The sequence below is a fragment of the Harmonia axyridis genome, chromosome 2 (assembly GCF_914767665.1).
Source record: "Harmonia axyridis chromosome 2, icHarAxyr1.1, whole genome shotgun sequence".
In the NCBI taxonomy this organism is placed as follows: domain Eukaryota; kingdom Metazoa; phylum Arthropoda; class Insecta; order Coleoptera; family Coccinellidae; genus Harmonia; species Harmonia axyridis.
In genome coordinates, this window is record NC_059502.1 from 24,455,720 (window position 1) to 24,474,335 (window position 18,616).

The following is an 18,616-nucleotide window of genomic DNA, read 5'->3' on the forward strand; positions in this document are numbered from 1 at the left end:
ACTCGATCTTTGGCTGATGAGTGGTTAGGAAAACAAGGCCATACTGTCCAACCGATTTATCGCAGGGTAAAGTCTTTTGGCAGCAGCATTATCAACCACATCTTATGTTACCTCTGACGGTTGAGCATCGCAGCAAAGAATACTGTGGTGCAGAGAACGTCAACATTGGAATGTGGAATGGCATCAGGTCGTCTTTTCTGATGAATCTCGATCCTTGGGTGCACATGATGGCCGAAGAAGGGTAAGACTACGTCGGGGAGACGTGAACCTCAGAAATGGTGGAGCCATATGTTCTCTCTTACCTTAACCGGCTCGAGAATCCAATATTTCAGCAAGATAATGCCCGACCTCACGTTGACAGAGTTAGTTTAAACTTTTTCGAAGCGACCCATGTGAATCTTTTGTCAAGGCTGCCCCGAACTCCCGATCTTTCGCCAATAGACCATGTTTGGGACATCATGGGTGAAAGGCTTGAAAATTTACCCCAGTCCTCACGGACCGTTCATGAAATAAACATAACGTGAATGCGATTCATCTTTCCTAACTTTCCGACAATTTTTAAAAATATACAAACAATAGTATTTTTGAAGGTTGACATGATCTTCCATCTCCTGAATCTCATATAATTCTTTCATATCTATTTCTCGATTTTTCTTCAATAAAAATTTCCTCAGCATCATTATTTTTGGAGGAGTATTATGACAATCCAAATTCTATACCATTCAGAAATTAACAACGGCAACCTATAGGGAGGAGATAAAAAGTATGTATCCCATTACGTTTGCCAACATTATGGGATATTTCCCTCAATCATGACGGATATTAATAATAATATATAATAATTACTTTCCTTTGGGGTTTTTAGTGACGAATAATATCTACTTTTGAACGCTCGTAGAAAAAATATATTTTAATCATACATTCATCTTAGTGAATATGAATTCAGATCTTTCTACTTTTTGTACCATCTAAACATATTTTCAACTTGCAATTCATTTCAACATTTGTTTTTGATAAATAAAATGCACCTGTAAGCAGTTATCATCTGAGTTCAAAGGTCTCATAACTGTACTGTCCCTCTCCTCGGAGTCTCGACGTACAAAAACTGGAAGTGAAGTATTCAGGACATCTGGATCTTGAACGCAATAGCCCAACCTTTCTTCAATTGTGCAGAATGAAAGTCTCTTTTCTGGAGTTGGATGCCAGCACTGTTTCATCAGTGCATAGAGTGGATCTGAAAGAAAATTAAGTTGAATTTTACCCAGTAACAGTCGTTTCACACTGGAGTCATGTCCAAGATAATTGGCAAAAGAGCACCGAAGCATCTTAGTAAGAAATAATTTATAGGTTAGGTTAGGCTGAATCGTATCGAGTAGCAACGGTTTTTCACTGGAATTAGCAAAAGAGCACTGAAGCACTACGTTACACAAAAAATTCAAAATGTTAAATTGGAAAACAAGTTAATGATTCCATTCTTATGAGAAATAATGCAGAATATGTAGAATATAATTCAAGGGTAGTAGGTAAGAGAGGACCCGGAAGAAGAAGAATATCATGGTGGCGAAATCTGAGAACCTGTTTTGAGAAAAGCTCAGCAGAATTATTTCGAGTTGCTACCAAAAAAATTATGATTAGGATCAGATAGGTACTTGAAGAAGAAGAACGATTCCATATAGGACAAACTTGAAACATATCTACATGTACTCACCTGGGCAGTTAGTAGGACGACCCAGCCTTCCCCCACTAGTGACCAACTGCATAACCTCCGTGTTCGAGCAGCCTGTATACGGCATGAAACCCAAAGACATGATCTCCCAGAGCAGCACTCCATAAGACCATACGTCTGTTTTGATAGTGAAAATCCCGTCAAAGAAGGCTTCAGGAGGCATCCACTTGATTGGCAACATGGCCTTACCTCCTTTTCTGTAGTATTCTTGCCTACAGAAAAAAACCAGATAGCCAAATAAATACTTTGTTGGAGGTATATGAAAAGTAGGAAATAATTGAAGGTGTCATTAAAAGAAAAGTTGCTTATAAAAGATACTGACGTTTTATGACATCCCCCTTTGATGAATAAAATGTTATCCTCCTAACTTTGGATGTTTTGAAGACTATATAGGGTGTAAAGATTTGACTTTAATATATTTTAAAACGTGGGACGAATCAGTAGTCATTTTAAAAAATCCCCACAATACTCATCTCTACCAATTTTAGAAATTGTTATTTATTTGTTGTACACTGTACACAAAAATATTGAACATAGCATATTTAAAAAAAAATCACCTGTATACATCTCTTGACATGCCGAAATCAGCAATCTTAACTACCCTACCAGGTCCTCTCGTTGTTAATAGACAATTTCTGGCTGCTATATCCCTATGAATGAATCTGTTTTCCTCTAAATATTTGCACCCTTTGCAAACGTCTATTGCTATCAGTATCAAGTCCTTCATTGTTATTGTAGCTCTTTCCTAAAAAAAGCAAGTGTTATTTTCGCTACTTCAATGAGTAATTGAATCTCTTACTCCTTCCTGTGGTCTGGAAAGCCTTAGGAAATTTTTAAGGTCTCCGCCAGCCAGCAGTTCCAGAACGATGAATCTTGGATGCTTATCGAAGCAAACTCCGATAAAATGGACGATGTTGGCATGCTTGAATTTCGACATGATCAAAGCTTCCATCAGAAAGTCCATCTCCGATTGGGCTGTAGACATTTCTGGCAGTGTTTTCACTGCAACTGGCATCTCAACAGTGTCGCGAGGTCTTTGTCTGTAGAAGCCTTGATAAACTTCTCCAAAAGCGCCTTGACCCAAAGCCCTTGAGAAATATAAAAAGTTCAGCGTTCAACTCTAAATGTAATTGAGTCAAAAATTTTGCAAATTGCGCTGTATAAACGAATCAACGCAGCTAGTCAGTTGAATCATTTCAAGACCCAAATGGAAACAATTAATATTTTTAAATAATATTCTCCGGTTCAATAGCAGTAAGAAGGGGAATTACTTTCCGCTAAGTTCGTCTAATTATTCAAGTTTTTTTTTTTTTCGGGGATTGGAGTATGATTTTTTTTTTGTTGGATCAAGAGCAGTGGCGGCTTGTCCTAGAAGGCCGATGAGGCACTGCCTCACCATCTTATACTGTCACTAGCCGTCAATGATCGAGATCCTGAGCCTACTCAGCAATCTCTAAGGAGTTTGATTTGGCTGATTTTTTTCAAGGTATCATTTCACTTATAGGCAGATGTTTTTGGAAAGAACATATGCTTTTTTTAATGTGTCTGATTGGTTGGGATGTACATAACTTACTTTACGAGTCTCAATTGTGCCCTTGGAATATCCTTCAGATCCTTTAGAGTGTAAACAACACCACCAAACTCATAATTGGGATTGTACTCAGTCGTCATTCCGTCGGACTCCATCCTGAGCCTGTTAAGCTGCAAGTCTGCACCGGATTTCTCTCGTGACGCCCTGATTTGATACCGGTTGTCTAAAACATGAACTCGTTGAGACCATAGATGAAAACCAGATTAATATAAAACTTACACAACACGAAGCAAAATATAGCCAATATGATGGTCAAAACAATCACCAGTATGATTAAGAAGTTGACCAACCAGGATGCGTCTAGTTGACCACTAGAGATGCTAGGACTTTCTGTGAATTTAGATAGACAATAATTATTCCTTTTATTGTTTATGTAAAAAAATTAACTATTTTAGATGCAAACACTATTGGGAACACGAGGTCTCTTCAAAAAATCAAATATGTATTTTCAATGTTCCTACTGGTAAGTTTAGCGAAAAGCAATTGGTAGCATCGTTTCGCAAATTACGTACCATTATCAATTATTATTGTATTATTTAGTCTTGGTTCTTGTACAATTGTCATTAATTTCAATAAAAATCTGTCCACTAAACTGTCTCCTTGCCTTGCTAAAATTTTGTTTTTTAAAATGTATGCATATATCTATTCTAAATGAAATTATCTGCTAATGTGACACTCCTTCTTCCATAGCAAAAGTGATCACACAACTGTGCAAGACTCTCACGATAAGGAAACTGAAAACCTCAGAAAGGTAAAAGTTTGGATAAGTGGATATCGTGGTTTGCAGACTTTCAGTATCAGTCTCTATCATGCCGTAGTCGAAAAAAAAAGAAATTAGAGACCGAAAACATTTTCATTTCAGAAGTGACCACAAAACTTCCACTATTCCTGGTATGGGAAATAATAAGGAATGAAGATGGATCAATAATTATTGATAATAACTGAAATTAATTTCATGGCATTCAGATCATTTTTCAGGACAGACCACAATTTGAAGGTTTAGTATGGTTAGAAATTGATTAGTGTTCAAATTTATTGTTCATGCAATTTTGAAATGAATATTTAAATACTGGTTCAAGAAATATCTTATTTGAGATGTAGAGTAAATAGAGAAGAGTTCAAGTAGCACTATCCTATAAAGATACACGACACAAATGATAATCTTTCTGAATGGTGTATTTTAGAATACCTCGAGGATAAAGTAACCGATGCTAATTAGAGATCAATTCCTTTCAAGAAGTCACAATGCTAGCTGAATTTGGTTAAATTTATTTTCCTTCATAAGGTGTGAAACATTATTTTGATATAGTGTGCAAACGGTTTCCCATAGATGAACAAATTCGATTCATCAAATTGTAAATATTCCCCTACTTTTTCCCTGAACTTGATTAAATTTCTAAAAATCAAACCATCAGTAGGCAACCAGTTAAACATGTTAATCCACTCCAAGCATACACTTTCAAAATCCGACATACCTCCGTCTACATAATCAACATCAATGCCAGCTGTGAACTTACGGACACAAAGTTTGCCGCCTGAATCGAGAATCCATCCATCTGGACATATACATGCCACCTGGGACCTCTTAACATCCAAGGCCACGCATCTGAAATCGCAGTCGCACCCAGAGATGGCGCCAATGATTATGACGTAACCCGGACCTGCGTTGTAGCCCGATTGAGCATCAGAGAGGTTTGGTACGGATCTTGCTGGATCGAGGAAGGAATAACCTCCACCTCCATTAGTCGAATTGCTCGAAGGGGCATCACCACCTGCATAACCGCCACCTCCTGGAAATTAACAATATTTCATAGAATGAAATGTTCAAATCACTTGTTGAATCACAACAGTTACCTCCTCCGTTACGGCATCCACCACCTCCACCACCAAAACCACCATCGCCCCTGTGATCTGTTGAGTTGTAGCAAGCTCTTCCTCCCAATCCACCCTCTAGCAGGGATTTACCCATAACCGGCACTTCCAGACCAAATTCGCCTCGCCATCCACCTCCGGCCCCAGATGACCTTGGAGGAAATATGGTTTAATCTCGGAGTTGTTAAAAGTGAATTTCGAAAATACTCACTCTTTTCCAAACATTCTTCCAGGCACAGGATCCTTCGAAATATTGATAGCCTGGCCATGTAGGTTTCCATTGTCTATGAATCTTCCTAGCCCTAGTCCACCACCTCCTGCTGCGACTGCGATAGGTATATGGTGCTTGGTTCCATTTCGCTTGAAAAAAAAAATTGAATATTCTCAAAAGTATCCAAATCATAATGATTACAAGAGCAAGAAAGAATAAGAAAAGGCATAAAGATACCATATTATCATGTTTCTTTCAAATCAAAAAAACTGGAAAGATACATACTAAAATATACTAACTGACAAAGAAACTGCAACACCCAGAAGAAGATGTTTAAATTTTTTTTTGGCAAAACATGGATAAAATGGCAAGGACTAATATTTGAAATTTGGAGGAAAAAACGAAGGGTTTACAATTTTTTTTCAATAAATTTGTTAATAATGTGTTTGTCTACCGCGATTATCTATACACTCCCCAACACGTCTCGGCATTGATGCAATAAGATGGTCTATTTCTTCTTGAAGGATACTATAACAAACTACCTGTACTTCATGTCTCAGAGCCGCCAAAGTCCGTTGGGGCTTGGGTAAATTTCCAACTTTTCCACTCATGATGTCCCAAACATGTTCTATGGACAAAAGATCGGGGGATCTGGGCAGCTATAGCAAAAGATTCACTTGGGTCACTTCGAAAAAGTTTACACTAACTCTGGCAACATGAGGTCGTGCATTTTCTTGCTGAAATATTGGATTCTCGAGCCGGATAAGGTGATGAAGAACATATGGCTCCACTATTCCTACTTGCATGTGCAATAGCACCCCATACCATAACGCCTGCTGTCCGGTGTACATGACGCTCAACATCAAACTGAGGTTCACGTATTTCTCCCCGACGTCGTCTAACCCTTCTTCGGCCATCATGTGCACCCAAGGAGAATCGAGATTCATCAAAAAAGACGACCTGATGCCATTTTGTCGTTTTCTGCACCATTATAATCGTTGCCGGCGATGTTCAACCGTCAGAGGTAACATAAGATGGCGTCGATAATACAGCAGTCCAAAAGACCTTATCCGGCGGTAAACCATTCGGAGAGTTAAAGGATGACCTTGAACTTCATTTGTGCCCCTTCGACGTCCGGTGCCAACTCATCTTCGATTTTGAACATTATCGAACCACGCTTGACAACATCTCATAACAGTAGTTGGATTTCTGTTCGTACGGTTAGCGATTTCTCGAAATGACAACCCCGCCTCCCGTAGACCATTAATTCGACCTCATTCAAATTCATTCAGCTGGCGATTAATTCAGCGTACACGTGCACTAGGCATTTTAACAACATCGACTTTGGATATCATGGAACAGCTGGTTTGTTGTAAAATTTGAAAAACGAAAAGCGACTACAATATTTAAGTAACAAAAAAAAATGAATGAAAAACATTCACGATTTTTTCTCCAAATTCAATCATTTATTCCTTGCTATACTAACTATGTTTCACAAAAAATAAATTAAATTTAAACATTAATATATTTAAATTCTGGGTGTTGCAGTTTCGTTGTCACTTAGTTTATATCATAAAAGATTAAAAATCACTTTTCCTTTTATAAACTTACCACAAAAACAAAAGTTGCTCCTCCGCCACCACCACCACTATCATTTATGGTAATATTGAGCATCATCCTGATACTTTCCCCGTTACTCTTAGATAAATTCTGATTCCCAGACCAACAAGGGGTTTTATTGTGATAGTGCAACATCTGCAAAAATTCGAAATCGGTTACAAACATGGTTATCACAGAATATATGAGAATATAATATGCGAAACAAACCTTTTCGCAGGCGCTAGATCCTTCCTGTCCCACAAGGAAGATTATCTCTTGCTTTTTCTTCAAGTGCACAACTGTTCGAACCATAGAACCTCTCGAAGATCCAATGGCACTGCTTCCCTTACCGCCACTAGCACCAAAGACAAGAAGGCTGAAAATTCAACATCAATATTAACAATCAAAAGAATGGGTTCTAAAGGCAAGGCATAGCCACAGTCGAAATGAGTGACAATTATACTCCAGTGATAGATAAACAACTGACATAAACTAGTTCATCTGTCATAAATAATAACTTGAGGGGCAATATGTGATAGCCAAAAACCATACAGACAACCAAACACTTATAATGCCAATTATATACTATAATTTCAAAAAATAGCAGAAATTATTTAATGAAACACAAAATAATTATATTCATCCAAGAGAGCCATTCCGAAATAATTCAGTCACACAAAGAATACTCCAAATGAAAAAAAAATGTTGAGCGCATTTTTAGAAATCGACTCAGTACTCTCCGTGAATTATTTTTATTACTTCCATCAACTGAAAATGGTTGTCTCGAAATGCTCAATTGAGTTTTGAAAGGAGCAAAGGAGCGGTGACATATCAATGGATAAGATTTCTGGTCAGAGAGATCCAGGCACCAGAATGTTACATTCAAATGTTGTTTTTTTTTTAGATTGTTGGTATTGTTTTTAGTGCTCTCAATAAGAAAGGGTGATTGGAAGATTCTGGCCATCGATAGTTCCCAAATTATAAGATGTTCAAAGAAGACATAACGATTAAAACTACGAATGTAATATTATCATAACTTTTGAACCAGGAAACATCTTCGGATAGTTTTTTCGCAATTTTCAGTTAAGATTTTTCAATTTTTTAGGGGTATTCATCGTCTTTACTTATAAGTTACATTTGTTTTGCGCATACATTGTTTTATTATTATCATTAATTCAAAACAATTGGATCGATCACATCTGACTACATAGTACAATGGTGAGATTAAAGAAGAAAATCAACCTATCCGAGATATCATTCTCAAAAAAGTTGTTTCATTTTCATTCAGCCACTTATACTTACGTATAATAATTATCCTGGGGCACAACCCATTTCTGCATACCACCCAAACTGGATTCGTAAAGCACTGTGACCTTAACCTTAGTTTTATTATAAGCCCTTGTACAGTCTCCTGGAGTTGGGCCAAACCTGCCTGTAGCACCACAGGTGGTTATTTTATAATCTGAAACAAAAAAAAACATTCCAGAAGGGCTCTTTTAAATGAGAATCGTTGCTTACATGTTTTATTCTGGAAGTTCTTATGAGTCTCACGTCCAATCAAGTGGTTGCCCATCGGGTCGTAGTAGTTGTAACCCTTCAGTTCTGTCACAGGTATGTTCAATCCAAAGCACTCTGGACTCAGAGAAACATCGTCTATTGCAATATCGCTGATATACCGAAGTCCTCTTTTACCTTCGAAGCTCAAGTAATACCTAGGGAAGAGGAGAAACATTGTTTTAGAATCTGAACTATTCTGAATCAATATTATGCGAGATATTATGTCGTACCTATGTGTGAGATTTGGTAGAATGAAAGATTGCCTGACCCATCTATCACCATAATCATTGTAGCTCCAAGTCAGGTCTATCGAATAGTTATCATTTGGTCTGAGTTCCGTCACCTGAACTAGTAATCCACTCTTGTGCTTGCCCGTCTGATGCAAATAAAAACGAATCTAAAAAAGAAGGCCTATTAAAGATGTATAATAATAAACATAATAAATGCAAAAAAGACCAAATTTTAGTATGTAGCCGTAATCCATATCCAGATGCTTCACTCAAATTGAACCAAAATCCCATTGAGAGGGTGAACCAATTCCTTTATTAGGGGTCTATAATAACAGACCAGCTGGATCCGGATATGGAGATTGAACGTAGAATAGCAATGGCCAAGACCACTTTTGCGAAAATGAAGACCTTTTTATGTAATAACCTGAACTTGAGGCAGAGAATGATCGAGTGCTATGTTTGGCCGGTGCTTTTGTATGGTGTCGAAACATGGACCTTCAAGTTGTCAACATTGAATCGCATTGGAGCATTCGAAATGTGGATACACAGACGTATGCTCAAAATTCCCTGGATAGCACACAAAACAAATGAAGAAGTGTTAAGAAGAGCCAACAAGAATAGAGAATTGCTTAATGTCATCAAGCGTAAGAAGATATCTTAACTGGGCCATGTGATGAGGGGAAGTCGCTATCTAATTCTGCAATTGGTAATCAGCGGCAAAATAGAAGGAAAAAGGAGTGTAGGAAGAAGGCAAGCCTCCTGTCTCAAAAATATCCGAGAATGGACCGGAATAAGAAAGACAGGTCAACTTTTGCATATGGCACAGGATCAAGAAGCATTCTCAATGGTGATCGCCAACGTCGGACAAAACTGACAGGGCACATGAAGAAGAAGAATAATAAACAACATAATTTATAATATTCCTGACTTTCTATAAAAGATATCCAAAGTTTCATAAAGCACCTGAAAATACTATAACATCAACTACTTTAGAGTATTCAGATAATTCAGGAAAGATCTAGGTAATTATATTTCTGTTTAATGTTGAGTTTTTTATCCAACTCTCCTAGACCACTGTGGGACCTCTAAAAAAAGTCATGATCTCTGATGTAATCAAATCTAATGCAGATGTCAAGATTGAGATTGAGATTAAAGTTGGTTCCTTCCAGAACTGCAAGCAGCATGCATAACAGAATCTGCTCAATGTACTAGCTACAAAAAAGGTGCGGTTATCGACTCTTATAACGTTTTGACCAGTCGAAACTGGTGACTTCGATTATTGTCAACATAGCTCCAAAATTCGACGTGATGTTTCGAATCTGCGCAACAATACTAGTACAAACTTGTTCCATTGGTCTGAATAAACATATTATCATCTACTCACCGAGCAGGAATTGTAGTATTGTGAGGATATGTTTCCATGCACCATCGGGGGTGGATTAAATATGATGCTTCTCAATTTGGCCGAACTGGCGAAACCAACATTTTCCTTAAGCATGTTGACGAATACATATTTTCCGGTTACATTCATGTACGTATGATCGCATGAAGGCCCTGTGAAGTTTGTAGGCGTCGATCCATTGCCTCTTTCCCATTTGAAGGCCTGATTGTAGTTGTACCAACCACACATATTGTCCTCGAAGGAACACCTTGACCCGTATGGCATTTGATCTACAAAAAATAATGACTGATGGATTACTTCTTCTGGAGTAGGTGATATATCCTGGACATATCAAGGGATTAATTCTATCATAATCATGAAGAATATATCATTAAAACTGTAAGTTTCAAAAGTTCACAATGAAAAATAGTTTTCTGTAGCAAATTCTGTAGCATTTCGGTATTAGGAAATAAATAAGACAATGGCCTGCATAACTTTACTGTCATAGCGTAATTATCAATAACGTTTTTGTATACATATAGGTCCAAAGCCATGAATTTTGATGGCTGAAATTCAATTAAAAAAATTTTGGAAAACCATTTCTCGAAATATTCCCCAATGCTAGTACCCATACATTTCAAGATAATCTCTTATGGCACTATGCTTACTAGTCATTCGCTCCTAAATTCAGACACGCATACCGTATATTCAAAAAAGCTTAAATTCTTATGTATCCATCAATGCTCTCCTCGAATACCAATAGTAGGTAGAACTCTTTGCTAATCTGTACATCTCTCCCTCTATATTCAGGGTATTTCACGTTTACGCATGAGCAAGGCTTACGAAAATAGTCAAAATTTCCATGAAACCGCTTACCATCCGATCAAATATGGAACAGGAATTTCACGTTTGTTCATCCTCAACGCGTTTCCTTCATCTGGAAAAACCGAGCAGAATAGTAATACCAATTTGTAGAATTTGAAGCTGTTACAAGGATGTGCAGACACAGACCGATAGAAAGACACGAAACCAAAGATGTTCAAAAGGGGCTGAAACAAATTTTCCAAGTGGAAATTTCGAAATCAGAGTCGAAAAAATTCTACATCCCAAGTGATCGCAAAAGCTTCCACTACCTTCGGAAGACTCAGAAGCAAAATCAGAGTAGGGAGACGGAAGTTATCTGTTCCTGAGAGGAAGGGTTAGTCTCGTTCGGTGGGGTGGATATCGTAGTTTGCAGGATTTCAGTATCAGTCCCAGTCCTTATTATGCCATTGTCGTTATTTTATCGAAAAAGACCCTTCTCTAACTGCCAGCGTGCCTTAGCGCGTGGTAATGTTTATCGCCATCCCCTATGTCTTTTTTGTTTTGGTTGCACGCTCTAGAAACAACAGGTTAAGAGATGGATGGAAAGATCCATTCAGATTGATCAGTTGAATGTCACTTCCGTCTCTTCAGAGTTACCGTTACTGGGTAATTGACAACCCTCGTGAGCTGCACCAAACACTTCCCCATAACCCAAAAGTCATAGTTTCGTGTTTTGCAAGAGTGCATCATAACTCAACTCTGATCTGTACCATGACATTCTGGAAAAAATTTTCGCCCAAAAAATGAAGAAATTGGCGAAAATCGTAATCCACATACAGTTTCTGTTCCTAACAAGATGGTCCTACAGCAAGCACAGACCGTCATTCACGCTCTTGCTTATAAGAATCCCTGCTTTTCTGATTTGAACCCCTATAATTTTATATGTGGGAATAGCTCAAAACTAAAATTTTCAAATATTGGCAAGGTCTATAAACCTCCTAATTGCTTGTTGCTCGTGTTCAATTAAAATTCGTATGTTCTCTACAATTATGTCTTCATGTAATTTCACATTGACAGCCAACAAAATCTATCTGACGGCATGAGTCTGGAGAATGTTTCCTCTGGTTCAAAAGATGTAGTGCTAAAACATCGAAATAGTCAATACATGTGTAGATGAATCTGAAGGCAGGATGTTGAGCTGTTTGAGAGATTTCTGGTTTTTCTTTCAATATTGCTATATTTCTTTCAATATTTCTTTCAATAGGCTCCAGCCTCTGCGATTTATGTTTATGTCACAATAAACTATTATTATTTATTCGGCATATTTTGCATTCTGAAAATGTGCATTTCACGGCTGATCTTTATCTACTATTTTTATCTAGCACTAGCAGCATTCAATACTAATACTGCCTCGATACCTTGATGAGCAAATTATTCATGGTAATGGTGCAGTAGTAATCTCGTCAGTCTATGTTTGGGTGGCAATATTATGGGTTTTTGCTTGTCATTTCCATTCGTGTGGCTAAGTCGGTCCTCCTGCTTAGTACTTAGACACCACTTCCATCAAAACTTGGTGAAAGTTATCTCAGTTGACTTTGGTTCTGAAGCTTTTATTCTTCTTTAGAAGAGATTATTTCAGTAAAAACTTTACAGTTGCCAATGTTCCACCTGATTTCATCTTCTTGGAGGTCAGAAATGGACAGGTTTATCAAAAATTTACAATTGTCGTCACTAAGTTTCAAAATCAATAATTTAGCAAATATGTGGGGTTCTGATCAATCTCATCCATTTGAAAAAATTCTTATATCGAGTAAACAGCGATCATTTTCAACAATAGTACCCGAAAATTTATATAAGGACATTACAAATTACGGAAAGTTACTAATTGTTTTGAAAGAAAACGAAACAAATTTATTTAATTAACTTATCGTATAAATGAATGATTATTAATATTTTTACAATTTTTTTGAAGGCCCTTGGGAATGTAGGACAACGCTCATGGTTCAGTGGAACAGCGCAACAATCAAAACAGCGTGATACGATTTCGAATAAATAAGTGTTTTCTTTCAATGGCGAAGTGGGGATGGTCACACTGACAGACTGCGCTGAGCGGCTTGGCTTGATAATGCAATAGATATTAGTCGCTTTTCAACAGTGATTTGGGATTGTAGACCATGTAGGTTGAAAATAACTACGACAATTTATTCCGAAGTATGCGAGGAATGCATTTATATAATCCAGAATAAATAATAAATTATTCTGTGCTCGACTTCATAATGTTAACGTTTAGCTACAAGATTATCGGAGGGATATTTTCAGATGTATTAGCAATAATATAGATATTATTATTAATTATAGATAATTTCCACCTACCGCAGTTTTGTCTTTCATCTTCTCCATCCTCACAGTCTTCAGTGATATCGCAAATCTTGGTGTTGTTGATGCAAGGAGGATACGATTTACACCGGAACTGGTGAGGAGCTGAACACGTGTCATCATCTTCAGGGTAACACTTGATTAATGCCACATTGTCGAAAGCCAACGAGGCGTTGCTACTTTGGTTTTTGGCGGCCACCACCTCTAGCAGTATCCTGAAGTTTTCTGATACTTTCCCGATGGATCTCGTGTAATTTATCCACCTAAAAGTGACCATATGAAGGTGAGATATGGGATCATCTGTTTGAAATTAATCAGAAAAACACTCCAGATTTCTATGATATGCTTCTATACCAAATAATATTTCATAACCTAAGATTTTTTCAATGGAAAGCGACTCATGAATTGAAAGAAAGTAATCATCCTTTTTCAAATCGAACCTGTGGCATCGAGATTGCTGGCCCGGTGTGTAACCCACTATATATAGTGATGGAAAATAAAGTTGTAATATTCGATGGGGTATTCCATTACCTTGTGGTAGTTCACAATGGAATAAAGAAAATCTCGAGCTTGGAGGATCAATGCGATGAATGCAATGAGGATCAATCAACTGATTTTTTTTTTCATACACCAATATTTCTTTTCTTATATGGTTAACGAGAATAGCTTTTTTTATTCGAAATTTGGATGCTATAGATTCCAAATTGAGAACATTTCATCGGGTTGAATGATCAATTATCTAGGAGTAATTATAAATAACACATTAAAATGGGATAATCACTTCAACTATCTCCCAAACCACTGAGAAAATTAGTGTTCTCCTTCTATGAGTCGCGAAAATTCCTCCTTCTAAAATTGTTGAAAATAGCATATAGATCGTTGGTCGAAGCCATTCTTTCATATAAAATTATCATTTGGGGTGGGACCTATGAGAGCCAAATAACAACTGTATCTTTAACCCAAAAATGGATCCTCAAGGTTATAATATCGAAACCAAGAACTTTCTCCACAATAGAGTTTTGAGGAATACAAATTCCTTTTTAACTTAGAATGTACCATTAATTTTTTCAAAACTCAATTTCGGACACGCGACCACAAAAGAAACCTAAAACAAATATTGATAAAAATAATATTGATAGAAATGCTTGCATCGTGAAATTTACAAATGTAGCCTTCATAACTCAAAGACATTTAATGGATACGGGTATATTGAGATAAATCTATATTTAGAGTGAATAAAAAATATTATAAGAAATAGGTTTAAACTAATATTTCAATATCCATTTTTAATTGAAAAAATCCTAACTTTTTGCTACTTTTCTATGAAGATTCATAGTCAATCGTAAAATATCGTCAAATAGTAATTCATTGAAATGGAAACTTCCAAAAAACATATAAACAGAGCCAGTCACTGGTATCAGAATAAGAATAGCTTGCAAAACATGAAAAATTATCGTAGGCCACGTTTGGAGAAATCGAAAACATTAATCTTATCGTTAAATTACTCATTAGAATCATTAGACATGATGAATTTCCAAGATTCACAACCAACATATTGACAAACACACATACTTGAAACAAACGTATCTAATACAAACAGGAAACTTTCAAATACTCTCAATGTTTCTACTTGAATATTCTAGTTGCTATAACTTTTGTTACTATCTCTCTTCAAAATAATTCAGTGTTGCGTTACAAACTACTACCTAAAAACCTCCTAAGAGGCCTGAAGACCACGGCTAGAAAGCCTAAAACTTCCAAACTCTGTTAAATACCCTATAATTCCGAATCTATCAAATATATCGATATAAAGGGTTAAACCATTGAGTTTTCTGTTAGATTTTTCAATAGGATTTCAAATTCAATAAATGATGCCATTTTACTCGAGTCTCTATCCATAAAACCATTATCTATAAGGAGGAATAATTTTGATATAATGTTTTTTATAAATGACTTAATAATTACATTGATTGTGAATACTTACTGTCTAAGATAAAACTGAATACGAAAAATGTATTCCTTAGATATATAGATCTCTTTTTTGTCGAATATAACCCCGCTAACTATGCCATGAACAATCCTATTGAACGAGCGATAAAAGGGGCAAATACATCTGAAATTGATCTATTTCAGATATCTATTTTCAGTCACAAAAGATATTTTGAGGCTATTTGAACTTGTCAACTGTTCTTTTTCGTTTTTTCCTCTTCGATATTTTTTTCTCTGGGTTTAAACATTTTTTGTTTGTATTATATCTCAATAATTATATGATGTTGTATATCTAGGAAAATTGACTCTGCCGTTTGTAATGAATAAATAAATTTCAAAATGTCATGGTTGGCCTAGTCTGTATATACGTTTTCATTCCACAAACAGGAATTAAATATAATAACATTACTTAAGCCAGTTAAATGGGTTTTCAGGAGTGGGGAGTGAAAAGAAATAAAGACAGTAATAGAGTTCAAAGCCCCGCATTATATCATAAACGTAACGACAATCAGTAGGAGTTCCATAAAGCTATGACAAGAACTTATTCCGAATGTCAAACTGTAAATAAAATATGAGATTAACAATAATAACTTAAAATGTTCAAAACACTCTGTTTCCTGAATTTCGGTTCTAATTCTGAAGAATATTGTAAATGTTCGTACGGCCACATGGTATTCTATAGATACCAGTTTGTGATAAACGCAGTTTTCATGCAAGTTTGTAGACTGTTTAGATGTTGTATCTTTGAGGGTATTTGTAAATCTTGTCAGGTAAAAGGGTAGGATAGAATTTAATTTTCTTTTGAAATAATTTTAACGCTCTAACCTTTTATGTAAGACGTCTTGGCTAACCCATTAGACATTACATTACGCAAATTTTCCAATTCATTCTTCAGATAATTTGGCTCACTTATGTAATATACGTCATATAAGTGCACGAGTGTCTTAATCACACCACATTTGAATATTTCTTCAGTAAACACCAGTTCTAGTGGATAGGTTTTCTGTATGTTTTAACACTAAGCTTCTCTGCTGTCCAGAAAGTGCAGTAATATTGTAAAAAATCTGGCAAGACGCAACATAGTAACTGCCATGGGTACCAGGGTATAGTGGGATTGTACAGAAATTTTGGTAAACACACTCTAATCTACGGAATCTATACAAGAATTCAAGGAACGTTTCAACATCGATCTTGACATCTTCAGAAGAAGACTAATGTTCGTTAAACTTTTGTGAAGATTCCGTGAATTAGAATGTTGTTATTATAACTCCAGTAGAACACTACGTCCACTGTGAACTCGAAATATTCAAGACGATGAACACACAAAAAAGACATTTAAGCTAACACCCGCTAAACCTGAACAAGGGTTTACACAGAAAGTTGTAGACTTGGAAAATAATACTATAGGGCAACAGTTCAGATATGGTATCTCAGGAATAAGAGATCCATATCAGCAGAGAAGATTTGTATACTTTGTGAATCTGAAACAATTAACACATATTTTGCAAATTTACAGAATGGCCAGTCAAAACAATACATTTGAGGAACGAAATGGACGATGAATGACGTCATAAAACTCTAATCAGTGATAGTTTTATCTTCATAATGATAATTAGTCGTCCATTCATATTTATTCATTTACGTGATAAACCCAATTACAAAATCAAGCATAAAACTTAATGTGAAAGTAAAAGTGAAACGCCCTCAACATAAACTAATGAAAACAATGGTTCACATTACTTACAATAGCCGAATATGATGGATTCGTAATATCGATCCTCAACTGACCAGCGACATTCGGCATCCTTGAAACCTGGGAATTGGTGATTCCCTAGCGTAATTTAACCGATAAAGCAAGACTGATCCTCTAGTATTTCTGGGCGGGACGTGAAAAGCAAAGAGAGATAGAAGCTCCGCCGTTGATAACATCCCTATAAAAAGCCTACTGAACAGCAGCACATCACTCCTAATTCTACGTGTTCTCAACGTCGGCAAACGGAGCTGAGCTCTCATACGAGTTACCGAGAAGTTCATCCGAGAGATACCCAGTCTGTATGAAACACGAAGAAGGAACTTATTCTGTACACAATCGACCCTATCACTATCCAGCAGAGTATAGAGGCACCACACAGAGGATGCAAATTCTATATGGGGACTAACCAAGCTGATGTACAGATGTTTAATGGCATTAATATCCCTAAATTCATAAGAATGCCTCATAATGAAACCAAGCGCCCTGAGACTCCTATCGACAATACTCTCAACATGCACACTTAAACTCATCTTGGAGTCATACATAACGCCCAAATTCCTCGCAACACCAACCTTGTTCAATGTTTCTTCATTCAGTATATATCTTGAACAGAACGTATTTGTTTTTATATGACATATTGACACTTCCCATCATTAATAAATACTCCATTATACCTGCACCATCGCTCGAGCCTCCCCAGATCAGACTGAAGATTCAATGAGTCCAATGAGCTGTTAACTGTTAGAAATATCTTCAAGTCATCTGCAAATAAAAGAAACCTAGCAAACCTAAAACAAATTGTTATCTCATCAATGTACATGAGAAACAAGAAAGGCCCAAGGTGACTGCCTTGTGGAACACCCGATTGAATGACGTAAGATGAGGAAAAAGAATTTCGAATCTCAACCTTCTGGGAACAGCCTTCCAAATATGACATAAGCCACGCAAGCGAATGGCCTGTACCGCCAAATGCTAACAGCTTCTTCCGAAAAATAACATGATTCACCTTATCGAATTCTTTGGAGACATCTGTATATATGACGTCGATCTGCTTTCCCTTCTCTAAGGAATCCATAACATAATGGACAAATATAATGAGATTTGGCTCAACTCCCCTACCACCAACAAAACCATGCTGCTGCTCGGACAGCCTCGAAGATATGTCTGTTCGCAGCTGCTCCAACACTAAGGACTCGAAGAGTTGGTATTGCACTTATAATACTAATAGGTCTATAGTTGCACTCGCATAACTATAATATAATATCTTACCTTCTGTCGTTGGTTCCATGAATGTGATCCAGCACCCACTGGGTGTGATTGTTAAGAGATTGAGGATAATTGGTCAATTTATCTATGACCACCCTGATTTCCGATTTTTCCATATGTTCTTGATAAATCCACACTTGCAATTTACAGGTGGGTTTCGTAGAATTGAACAGGGGACTGGTTAGGTGATACTCTGTTTCTGCACGTGGCGCTCTAAGTAGCAAGAAACTACCTGAAAGCAGAATACCAAATGTTTGAGAA

At 36.7% G+C, this 18,616-nt stretch overlaps 1 protein-coding gene across 2 annotated transcripts in view; it reads right to left on the reverse strand.

Annotated features, from left to right (window-relative positions):
* The window catches only part of LOC123672099 (ALK tyrosine kinase receptor), a 33,247-nt gene that overhangs the window by 9,798 nt on the left and 4,833 nt on the right, over window positions 1–18,616 (reverse strand). The window contains exons 2-18 of one of the 2 annotated variants that reach the window (XM_045606087.1): window positions 18,359–18,587; window positions 13,345–13,610; window positions 10,171–10,457; window positions 8,787–8,953; window positions 8,518–8,711; window positions 8,302–8,461; window positions 7,228–7,375; window positions 7,012–7,155; window positions 5,401–5,549; window positions 5,172–5,341; window positions 4,835–5,107; window positions 3,537–3,647; window positions 3,300–3,480; window positions 2,526–2,814; window positions 2,284–2,471; window positions 1,709–1,938; window positions 1,029–1,234 (exon numbers count right to left, since the gene is read on the reverse strand). In XM_045606087.1, the coding sequence (XP_045462043.1) occupies window positions 1,029–1,234; window positions 1,709–1,938; window positions 2,284–2,471; window positions 2,526–2,814; window positions 3,300–3,480; window positions 3,537–3,647; window positions 4,835–5,107; window positions 5,172–5,341; window positions 5,401–5,549; window positions 7,012–7,155; window positions 7,228–7,375; window positions 8,302–8,461; window positions 8,518–8,711; window positions 8,787–8,953; window positions 10,171–10,457; window positions 13,345–13,610; window positions 18,359–18,587 (3,392 nt within the window). Of the gene's footprint in view, window positions 1–1,028; window positions 1,235–1,708; window positions 1,939–2,283; window positions 2,472–2,525; window positions 2,815–3,299; window positions 3,481–3,536; window positions 3,648–4,792; window positions 5,108–5,171; window positions 5,342–5,400; window positions 5,550–7,011; window positions 7,156–7,227; window positions 7,376–8,301; window positions 8,462–8,517; window positions 8,712–8,786; window positions 8,954–10,170; window positions 10,458–13,344; window positions 13,611–18,358; window positions 18,588–18,616 lie in introns of both variants that reach the window. The other variant, XM_045606086.1, reaches the window with a different exon arrangement.